This window comes from Columba livia, chromosome 1 (genome assembly GCF_036013475.1).
Source record: "Columba livia isolate bColLiv1 breed racing homer chromosome 1, bColLiv1.pat.W.v2, whole genome shotgun sequence".
Lineage (NCBI taxonomy): Eukaryota > Metazoa > Chordata > Aves > Columbiformes > Columbidae > Columba > Columba livia.
Genome location: NC_088602.1, coordinates 87,236,259 through 87,248,555, shown reverse-complemented (window position 1 = coordinate 87,248,555; position 12,297 = coordinate 87,236,259). Strand labels below are relative to the sequence as shown.

The following is a 12,297-nucleotide window of genomic DNA, read 5'->3' as shown; positions in this document are numbered from 1 at the left end:
AAATTTAATAGACAAGTAGCTATTTGGTAGTACTGCCCGCTCAGTATGTGGGAACAACAGTGAGAGGTCATAAAAGAACGTCTTTGTCTTTCCTTGACCCAGAAGAAGTGCCTTAGCATTTAAAGAGATTTCTTTGCAGCAGCTTTAAATTATTCTCTTTCATTACTTTCATCTCACATTGCTGTCTCCTCTTACCCAGTTTGGTTCTGGTTTTCTGTTTTAGTGGAAACTTGGCCTCTTACCCTATCCACACTGGTGGTTTGTTTCTGTCTGCAACTATTTGGTTCATTATAGGTATTTCCAAAAGTGAGGAAAAGTTGCAAAAAAAACCCATAAAATGACCTGGTTTTGAAAAATAAGAAAGACTTATGATTTAAATATATCCTCAGTTCCTTCAAATGTACTAAAGCTTGGGTTAACAAGGTTAGCCTGCCATTTTCCCAAACTTAAGGACACTCTTTTACATTTCTCTTTCAGCTTTACTGCACAAAAGTCAACCACTGCAGAACCATGACTGCAGAATATCAGCTAAGGCTTGATGATGTTATGTGGGAAATAAGGAAGTCTAAGGACTTCAAATATGAGTAAAACTCAGATATATTGTGGAGAAGACCTAATTTGCTGAGTAAAGCTACACATAAACTGCAGGTATCACTTCGATGTGTGAAATCCACAAGGTACTCTACAATTTACTCCTGACAAGTTGAACTTTTCAGTCTGGTTTTGTATATGGTTTATCTACTTCTTCCAAAGCAAGACTTTGAAGAGTTTGGTAGGTGTGGATGCACTATGCTGGAATGGAAACAAAATATATTGTTTCAATTAGTGGCACCGTTAAATCAATGATAACAAATAAGACTTAATTTTTCATCAAATAAATTAACTGAATTTTAGAGTACCGCATGTTGATCAGAATAATAAAAAGTATTCTCTTAAGGAATGTTCCACAGGAAAAAACATATTCAATCTAATGCAAGAAACTATGCATTAATAATTTAAAACTGTTCCTAACTGTTTAGCCAAAGTTCTCATTTCCATCTGTCCTAATGCTGTTGCATTGGGTTTTTTTGTTGTTGTTGTTTTGTTGTTGGTGGGTTGTGGTTTTTTTTGTTGTTTTGTTTGTTTGGTTTGGTTTGGTTTGGTTTTTTTGTTAAGACAAAGGGTATAAAACCATAAAGGATCAAGTGTTACTTTAATAAGGCCAACGTTTAATATTTCATGTACTGATTTGGGGAGAAAATGTATCTACTATACTAAAATGCAGTTTTATCCCTTGACTAAATGGTTAGGACTAAAAGAACTAATACTGTATAGGTATAAATATGTTGGGGCAAATAATTTGAGCTTGTGTTTATTGTAATGTTTCACTTGAAGCCAAGATTATGATCAAAAAAAAGTTTGGTTTTCACGCCTTTGCTGGATGTTATTTTAAATGCAACCTCCCAAATATTAATACACAAAACCTGAAGCACTGAAAATCCTACAACCTTTCAGAGTCACACTCATGTAGTTAGGATGAGGCCCAATATACTGCTACAAATTTTTTATCTGATTTTATTTAAATCTGTACATCATGTTTATCAACTTTTTATTATAACAAAGAACCCAGGTAGAATTGCCGGTGGAGCTGACTCTGTGTTGAAGAGTGTCTTTTTTTTCTGTCTCTTTCAAGGGATAAGCACAGCTGAAATGACTACTGAGTCTCTGCCAGTACTAAGGTCTTAAACATTATACTAAGACTGGCTTCTTTCTTTTTTTTTCTTTTTTTTTTTTTTTTTCTAAAGGCAACCTAAACTTTTGCTTCATGATAAATGGAAACAAATACAGCAGTATATGGCACTTTATGTAGCTTGCACTGTAGAATCTGGAGAGACCTGATATGTTGTTTATGGTTAGGGGTGCTTTGTAAAGTATTCTTCTAAATAGATATACTTTGTTTTATAGTAAATTACAGTTCTTATTCTGCAGATTTTTCAAATTTATACCATGGGACTTGGTGTCAGCAAAACTACATACTAAAACCATTAACCAAAAAATAGAAAGGAACCATAGACAGAAACTGTTTCATCATATGTACACGTGTACTAACTATTCCAAGCTTAAGTTTCCCAAGAGATTAAGGTCAGCTGTAAAGTTTTGGTCACGGGGTTGCTTCAATCCAAATGCATTATCCAGACAGCTGTAGTTTATCTTATCACGCTTTGCTATCATCTTCTTTTGACTGGATGATGTCATTAGCAACTTTGATTTCTATGGTTTCTGGATTTAAAGCTTCTTTCCCATTTTCCTCCTTTAGTGGCAGCTTCCTGTCAGAAGAAAAGAGGAATCATGGTAGCACATGAATAACATATAATCCACAATTTAAGTCTACAATCTATGTATTGTTTACACAGTCCAGAGTGTTTCTGAAAATATAGTTTATTGAAAATAATGTATAATTACTGAGGTTCTTTGCTTTTAAATAAATTAATATTAACTCTTTCCATTTCTACAAAGCCAGAAAATGCTAAATAGCACATTACACTAATATTGCTGCTGCCCAAAATGTAATTTCTTTTAATAAGACAACCGAAACAATAGAACGCCAAATAATACTGACTCAAGACAATACAGAGGTATGTGATCCCAAGGATACCATGAAACACAGTCAAACCTTTTGCTGATTCTAGATTATACTCTTTTTTTAATGTCTGCTTCTAAATGTAAATTCAATTGTATTTGAAAGAAGATATGTCATTGAAGGTTATGACAAGACATAAAGGAAAGAACTTCTTATAGAAGAAGGAGATAATGGAAGTTATTTTATTATTTAGAAACTTTTACTATTCATTTTTGTAAAAGCACACAATAGCTATGTTAATAACTTACATTCTTTTAAGACTAACACAGTGAAAAATCTGAAAAAATGCCACAAAAAGAAGCTGACTACTTATTTTCATCCTTGTCATAGAAGCTGTTCTTATTTGAATGTAAGAAGACCTTCAGATGATATTTTAATTTCAGAAATGGCCTAAACATTCCTTTGGGTTTTATAATGCTTAATTCCAATGGCAAAGGAGTCCCCATCCTCACTTTACAGGAAAGGCAAAATACTGATTTCATTCAAAAAGGTCTTGAAAATCATTGATTGTCTACTGCCAGCAGTTAGCTGTTAAAAAATATAGCTGTCAATAATATGTATGGTTTACTAAGATGTTCTTGTAATAATGTTTCATGGGCATAATAGCTGTTTGTAGTGACTCCAGCTTGGGTTTTCTTTCTGGTTTTTAACTAGGGATTAGTATGCATATGCCTTTTTTATTCATAACAACTGTTAAATATTTCAGTAAATTTCCACTTTGATGTCCCAAAGAGCAATATACTGTTCAAAACCAGTCTGAGGAATCCCTTAGGAACATCTTGTAATAACAGTATTTAATAACAACAAATAAACCAAACCAATACCCCAAATGCCAGTCTGAAATGAACTAAGAAAGATGTTGTTTATCCACAGGTTAAACAGAAAGCACAACCTATATCTGATAGAAAACAGAGAGAAGACTAACTTGTTCTATTTCAGTAAGATATGTGGGATATGTATGAGCTGTCTGGCTTTGATTGTAGAGGGAAATCTCTAGTAATTGTCTGTTTCACATGGCACACCCAAAGGAAATGGATTTTAGCCCACAACATGATGCCTGAACAAATGAAAACAGCAGAATCAACACAAATCTATTTTTTAAAGAGAATAAAACAATGGGGCAGAGGAAGTATGGCTCACGGGATGCATTTTAGGTAAGCAGGCACCTGTGTTAATGGCCTGATAATGCAAATCACTTAAACTAGTATAAAAAAAAGACCTAATTTAATCTAGTTATATATAAAGGCAGAGTAATTTCTCCAAAAAATGGTGCTGAAAGGGAGGAAATATTGAGTCAATGTAATAACTGCGCAATTGACAGACTATACTGTGTGGAAATTTAAATAAATTGTGTTTTGGAGAAGCGAATTAACAGCATGTTACAAGTAAGTTAAAATTATTTGCATGTGGCTACACTGGAATAGTCTGCTGATATTACTCATACAAAACTTTAGCTGGGATATTTACTTTCCTAGTTTATAGGAAAATGGCTCCTAGACATTTTGATACTGGAATTCACCCAGGTTCATTAATACCAAGAAAAACTCAACCAATACTGGAAAAACAATGGAATGTAATTATAGTACCACATTGCATGTGATATTTTAATCATATTACAGAAATGTAATATGAAATGCACAGCTTAAATTGATTTTATGCCAGTATTATTAAAACTTGTTGACTTCCAGGTAAAAGTGATTTATGCTCATCTGCCAAACATGGATCTCAAACCTGGCTTTGACAAGAAACATGTGATTCAAGGTAAAATGTAGATTACTGAATAATACGCTGAGCAATATAATGAAAATACTCCATTATTGTAAGAGGCAGTTATCTCTATATTAATTACTTTCCACAAATGCTTAAATTGCATTTAAAGTTCTGAGTATAATTTGCTAGTTTTCAAAATAATTCAACTAATTATTCAAAATATTTAGTCTAAATTAAATTGAAGGTTTATCTGGTATACCTTCATGACAGCCTTAATTAGCCAGAGTGAATCCCACCTTGTATGAACATCGCCTGCCTGGAATTATCCTTGAAACTTTTCCTTCCTGCAAGCTAAGCTCTTCCATCCAAGATCCCCATTGGTCATTCATGCCCTGCGCAGCCTTTCTGGCTAATAGCACCTGTTGTTGACAATGTTTTTTTTGTGTCATTCCTACTGAGACACTTACTTCTACCCTACTGCGTCCTCCATTCTTTTTGTGACATCTCACCCATACTTTACATTGCTTCTCCCTTTGATTTGTTACGACTTGTGTCTTTCCATGTTTCCCTAGTACCAGTGGCCCTTCAGATGTCCTCACTGCATGATGTTCTATTCATCTTTGATTTCCTAAGTGACACTGTCCAGAAACTTTAGCTGACCTCCATCCAGCTGTACCTTAGGAGTGCTGCCTTTTGCCATTGCTTGTGGGAGAAGAAATTACAAAGAAGGAAACTGTCATTATTATTAATATTTCTTAGCAGTCCTATTCTCCCAAGGACATAATACCCATCAAACTCCTTATCAGTTGTTACTATCCTTTAGTTATTTTTCTGAGCCACCAGTGACTGATTATTTCCTTTTCCCCTAAGATAATAAAACAGTTTTGATCTTAACATTCCAATATTTCACTCCTGTCAGTTGTTCTAATGACTGGGACAAGCAGGGAGAACTGAACTTACTCTTTCCTTGTATCATGTCCTTTGCTAGGTGTATCTCAATCGTATTTTCAAAATCTGGTGGTACAAATAGCCTTGAAGCATGAAAAAATGTGGAGTGGTGCCTTACTCACTAACATATCCAAGGCTGGACTTCTACAATGTTTACAACTACATTCTCCTCACTGCTTAGATAACTGTGGGTTCTCTAGAATGCTCTTCAGTATAAATTATAATATGAAGAGCAAACATATCACTAGTCTTTCAACAAATTCCATAATTATTTAATTGGCATGAGTTTGAAGTCTCTAAATACGGGTTCATTAAATAATTATATAGCTTAATGTGCAGTTACTTAATACCTTTCCACCATTTACTACAAATGCCAATGACAGCCAATAACACATGCTTTTTTCTAACTAAAGGTTCTGGCATTTGCAATTCTAGGTAATGGCAAGGAAGTAATTTTTTTTTTTTTTAACTTTTTTTTTTTTTTTATTTTCAGAACGAGAAAAATACTTTTATAAGAACATCCTCTCCTTTTAAAAATCAACTGTGATTCCATCAAATACTAAACAGGTCAGTTTCTATACTTAATACAGCTCTAAGATCTCATGAGGTAGGAGATTTTCACAATACATTAAAAGCTTCGGGCTCAAACCAAAGATGCCTTGTGTTTTCTTTAATAACTTCAAATCAAGAAACTTTTGAGGCTCAGAAATGAAACTCTTGAGCAATAAGCTCATGTCTCTTAACAGCACTAGTTGGGTTCTTAATAGAAGGAATGGTACTGTCATCACCTTTGTTGAAATATTAGTTTCTCTTCAAACTGAATTTTCAGAAGAAAAAAACAAGCATATCAGAAGCTTTCATTGTGATAGTAATCTTAGCAAAATACTTCCACACAGTGAAGGTGATAGAGCACTGGAACAGGCTGCCCAGATACGTTGTGGAGTCTCCTTCTCTGGAGACATTCAAAACCCGCCTGGACACATTCCTGTGTAACCTCATCTAGGTGTTCCTGCTCCAGTGGGGGGATTGGGCTAGATGATCTTTTGGGGACCCTTTCAATCCCTAACATTCTGTGATTCTGTGATTCCTTGTGCCCTGTCACAAATGTTAGTTTATCCTCCACACAGTTTTCAAAAAGTGCTATTCAGGCACAAACACCAGCCGCTCTACCCAGTTTAATCCATTCCAGGGGCTGCAGTGGCAAAATTGAGGAGAGGACCTGACTTCCAGCACATGGGATATCCTAGCCCAAGCCTGGTCCCTGTGACCCAGGAAGTAGTCAGAACCTGCAAACCCAAGGGCAAAACTGCTGTGATCTCTGTGCTGACAATCACTTGCAGGGATGGGAAGGGAGGATGAAGGAGCTGTGTGCTGTCCTTCAGCACTGTTAACCCAATTACACCACATAGTGAGCTAAGCTATCAGTTAGGTGAGTGAAAGCAGGAAGGGACCACTCAGTGAGGAGCTGCGTTTCTGGAGCATGGGATCATTGTGCCCTACACACAGGGCGTGTGTGGGGATGTCTGTGTGATCCAACCTAAGGCAACTCCAGCAAGTCAGATTATTCTCACAGAGTGGTTAATAACTGCTGGGCAAGCCCTGGGTATGTGGTCAAGGTCAGCTGCACCTGAATGAAAAAATCCTTGTCCTCGTCCTGCAGGGTCAGGGGGGCTGATGGGTGAGGTGACTGCAGCTGCCAGGGCCGAGAGAGAAGGGGGCAGAGCTGTGACCTGCCTCTGCCGCCATGGTCCCCCCAGGGGGTTTGGAGGGTAACTGGGAGCAGGGGAAGCATCAGGGCGAGCTTTGGAGCTGCCAGAGAGGGCAAGCAGGGACATGATCTCACCTTCCAGCCCCTGCAGCAGGCAGAGCTTGGGTGGCAGCAGGATGCAGGTCTGTGTCCCACTGGGGCCAGGACTGGGCATGAACTGCTAATGAGGCTGGAGGTGACGTGGGCTCCTGGACCCTGGTCAGGGAATATGGATGGGCTGCGGAGGGTAAAGCAAGGCTGCCTGTGGCCCCCAGCCCTGACATGAGGTCTGTTTTCACAAAGAGCACAGGGGCAGCTCCTCAGGAGTCAGGGCAGCAAGGAGGGCCAGCAAATTTCTCTAGATACTTGCTAGTGTCCAAACAGGCGGTGGTGTAAAGATAGAATTCAGAATTGTCGCTATCATGGTGTTGCCATCCAAAAGCTGCATAATGCCCAGATGTGAATGTACTCTGGGTCACTGTCCTGGTTTTGTCAAAAACAAGACCAGATCTCTTTTAGTGAATTTTCCTTTCAGCTAAGTTCTTCTAAGTATCTTCTAAGTAACTGCACTTTTCTGAATTTAGCTACGTTTTTTGAGACACTGCTCACTCTGGACTGATAAGAGTGACCACTGGAATGCAGAAGAAGTTCCATGTTTAGATTTATTGCTATAACGACCAAGAAGACTGGTAAGATCTCACACGTTCCATTGCAAAAGGGAAGTATTTGCAAGGAGGGGTGGACAGAACAGGTGACTAAAACTGACCAACTGAGCATTCCATCCCATATGCATCATACACCCTATGAAAGAGGGAGATCATGAGGGCCTCTGGCTGGTGTCTGAAGAGGACCCTGTCTGCTGTCCCTGAGGACCCTGCATCCCTGAATCCAGTTCTGGTTTGCTGTGAAGTCCTGTCCAGGACTTCTGGGTGCCTGCCCTGCAGCTGCTGGAGCCACACCAGCTCCCAGCTCCACCACTGCTGAAGTAATGACAACTCCATATCGGGCAATGCTGCTCTACCCTAGGACATTCAGGATTGTTTTTGTATATTTTATATATTTTCTCTATTTATTAGTAGCATTACTAAAGCATTTAAAAAGTTTTTTCCAACTTGCAAAGTCTTTCTTCATTCCTCCTTATCACTTTTTCCTATCTAAGTGGAGGGTGAGTGAGGGGATAACAGAGAGCATCTGCCACAGTTTATTGTTGCCTTGCATTAAACCTTGGCAGTCACAGAAAGAAGAGAAAAATTGTTGTACATAGGGTACAATGGTTTAGACGAACTATTGTAAAAATCACACCAGTAAACTGCATTGCCACATTACACCATTCTGACGATGCTGTGTATCTCATTCCCAGAGCATGGGAAGCCCAGTCTGTCCTTGCAGCTGGGAGAAGCTTGTGTGAAATGCTGGGAAATGTCAGGCTACTTACTCTGGTTCTGTGAGGGGAGTTGTCTCGTTTGGCTCATTTACTGGACTCCCGTCTTCATGATTAGTAATTCTTTCATCCTCTGTTCGCATTTCCACTATTGGCTCTTTTGATCCATCTTTCCTGAAAATTATTAAAAACGTCTCAGTCTCATGTCATCATACTAACCACATACATTGCACATAACTGATTACCAAGAACCCATCTCTCAAGTCAGCAAAGAAAAGGCAGAACTAATTATCAGTGACTTACACTACTGAGACCATTTAGCAGTGTGTTCCCAATTCCTTGAAGTCTTCAAATCATCCTGTATCCATGGTTACTTACCTATCTCCACAAATACCATGGATTAGCATCTCAAAAGAGTATTCTTTTTACTACTAAATAATAAGACGATGGTGTCTTCATGGGAATAGATGTAAATTTTCTTAACCTAGCACAATAAATATAGGTTCTTGATGCCTAGTCATTCTTGAACCTTTCTGAAAGTGTAAAGAGCCTTCATGTACACACTGCAGAAGTGTACTTTAATCTCCTGAGGCTGTGGCAATCCCAGCTGCCAGAACTGGGTAAAGAGCTCTTGTGTGATAAGAAATTAGCCCCTTCTTTTAGAAGAAACTTTGTTTCTATAATATGTCATATTCCTCCCATTTTAGGAACAAATGCCAGTTTCTTGCATGTAAGCAAACGAACAACTCTTGTGCGCATGGGACAATGAATTGTAAGTAAGATGAAGAAGTGAGAACTGTCACTGCACTTTTGTTGGTGATATGGCCATGATATGGCAAGCAATGTTCCCTGCTACAGAGGTATTAACGATATTACTACTAATTAAAAACTTGCATATAATTTTACTCCTGAAAGACAGATCAAAGGATACCCAAGATATATCTGATATTTCCAAAATAAAACCTCTTTCCATGTCAACATTTCTTCCCTATTCCTGTCATCACATCACAAATTGTTTCCTGGAACTTTATCAGCTGCAGTCTTGAAACAAAGGGTAACTGAGATATAGACAAACAATTACTTTTATATTTAACAGACTATTTTATGGGCCTGTGATATTCTAGAGAACAGTTAGACTGCTATGTGCCATAGCAAAGACCCAGTTAGACCCTGGTCTAGTTAATATTTCACATTTTTGTATTATTCCTCAGAAGATAATCTTTGAACGGGCTTGTAACAACCTTGAAGCGCTTACTCTCGCCCATCCTTAGCAGAACAAAGGACCTTGTTATGCCTCAAACGTCTGTTTTTTGTTACTTTGGAGGAAAAGATAGATGACACCTCATCTTATCTTTCCTAAAGTTTTATGGCCATGGAGGCAGACACCTTGGAAAATAAGGGCAATTAATAGTGTTGCTGTGAAAGGCCTCATGGCCTAATTGGGATGATAGAGATGAACCATCTGTCAGACAATCAACTACCAGAAGAAACCACAAACCAACAGCTACCCCTGATAGGCAAGACAACTCACTTCTGGTCAGTACCATGAACTTTCCCCTAGTTTGAAGACCCCAGACCCATTTCCAGAAGAGTCTTTCTAATTAGCATGAAGAGCGAGTAGAGGGAGGAGATGAACTGCTCACATGTAAATGAACTGGGTTATAAAATGATCCCACAATTCTTCAATGCGTCCACCCTCCCTTCACCAGACATCGCTGGATCGATAACCTGTGGAGTGGTGATATCTTACTCTCTTCTTCTCTCTCTCATATCTTAGTTTATATCTTACTCTCTCTCTCATATCTTAGTCTTTCTCTCTCTCTCTCTTCCTTTTTCTTGAACATATAAACGTAACACCATTTTAAGTTCTGCTGTTAAAGCCTTTTTAAGTTTTGTATTTTAGTTACTAATTGTTGCCAATCGACCATTTGTAGAAGTTCTTTTGCTGTCAATGTATTGATAAGTTTTGTGATATTATAACATACTTTTGCCAAGTCACTAATCACTGTAATTTGTATTCTACCACGTGCTTTTAGTAAATTTATAATTGGACCCCCGGAGTGACTGTCTGTCATTCACTTTACATTGCCGTGTGGAATTACCCAAAGTTAACTCACACCTGATCTGATCTGTTGAGTCAGAGTGTGTGTCAGTTCAGAGTTAACTCATCCCTCATCCCATCTGTTGGGATGGGACAAGGCTGTTACAAGTACAATAATCCATCTAATCAGGAAGTATCTGGAAACCTCTACCATCATCTGGTAGGAATCCTCAAGGAACATTTTTGTGGGGTAATAAGAGTATAGGGCAGGTAAATATGTAGCCAAGAAGTTGACTATGGAAGGAGTAATGGGTAGAAGTTGAAAAGATTCTGGTTATTTGTTAAAAAAACCCTGCATTATTTGTCCTTATTCATATCTGCAAGTTAAATTCTACTTCAATAATATCTACTTCAAGATACACAAATGGATATAATGCTCATTTCTGTAGATGATGCACATTACTGTCATGGCTACCTCAAATCTATGAAAAGACTGTGGATCATAGTAGGACTGGTGGAGGGAACAGTAAGTTCTACGTAGTTTGTCTGTATGCCTGCAGTCTTGCAGACAAACATTATTGCATAACCAAAAGCCTAAAAGAGATGTTGTTAGTGAACAGTGTTCACATAAGTTTGAGAAACTGATCTGTACAAAAGTACAAACCGCGTAACAATTAAAAATTCCACAGACAGAACAGAGATTTGTAGAAAACACATTGTGTTATTTCTGTTCCAGGTGGCTGTGCGTGTGTTACACACATTTTATCATCTACATTCATTACATGTGGAAAATATTCAATGACTATATATATATCCTACAATCAAAATGTAACAAATAAACATACCATAAACCCATACAAAAATCCAGAATGCAAACTGACATATTTAAAAGAGTGACATGTCAGTGTCTTTTAGGGAACTGCAGTTCACAGGAAACAAATTCAAATTTTGACTCTTCACGCCTGTCTTGAAATTTTAGCCTGACATTTTATTTATGCTAAGAACAGTCTCAGATATTTTATGATCTAACTGACTGAGGATCACCCCAACAAGGAAAGAAATGTAATTAAACCAGTTAGTTGTTCTTGCAAAAGAAGTGTCATTGAGAAATTAAGTAATCGGCTTTATGCTATTCTGGGACAGCATGGAATGGCATTTGGGTATGAGATGTTGATAGCAAGGTATAAACTGCTGTCAAGTGACATTTGCAACTTTAGCTCCCTAGGATCTTCCCATTCAGAAAGGGTCTGTACACCAATTCATACTTGGTAACTTCTTGAATGTCAAATCAAAGCATAAGCTGAAGTGCTGTGCTCGATAGGAAAGGACAGCTGAGTCAGAGCCAGAAGCTTCACATCTTGATTCTATTAACCCAGGCATGCTGGCTTCATACAAAAAGAAAAATGCTGTTATTCTTTCTCTTACTGTAAGCAGTGGAGAATTATGAAATAGCTATCTTATGGCATAACTTCTATTCAGAAGCATTATTTGATATAAATTCTATGACCCTAACTATGATCAGTTTTGTTCTACAGAGGTGTTTCAAAAAATGATTGAGAACGCAACCAAGAAATGTAATCAAGTTACCTAAGACACAGTCTATGAATCCAGAACTAAAACCAAAAAAGACACTTATACCTCCATTGCCATCCATGAAGAAGCCCAATACAGCTATGAATAATGAGGGCTGTGAAATATGATCTGCTCTACAGGCATCTGGGAAAGGATGGATCTTGGAAGCTGCAGGACAATGAACTGCAAAGCCTGACTATTAGGAGAGCTACAGCACACAGGAACTGGAACAGTAAATGTTATTTAAACCACATAAAAACAGCATTCTCACAGATATT

At 37.9% G+C, this 12,297-nt stretch overlaps 1 protein-coding gene across 1 annotated transcript in view; it reads right to left on the bottom strand.

Annotated features, from left to right (window-relative positions):
- Positions 1-1,744: 1,744 nt before the first annotated feature.
- NCAM2 (neural cell adhesion molecule 2) overlaps positions 1,745-12,297 on the bottom strand; it is a 292,092-nt gene continuing 281,539 nt past the window's right edge. The window contains exons 17-18 of the mRNA XM_065065564.1: positions 8,461-8,580; positions 1,745-2,306 (exon numbers count right to left, since the gene is read on the bottom strand). Coding sequence (XP_064921636.1) covers positions 2,195-2,306; positions 8,461-8,580 — 232 coding nt within the window. The 3' untranslated portion in view covers positions 1,745-2,194. The remainder of the gene's footprint in view (positions 2,307-8,460; positions 8,581-12,297) is intronic.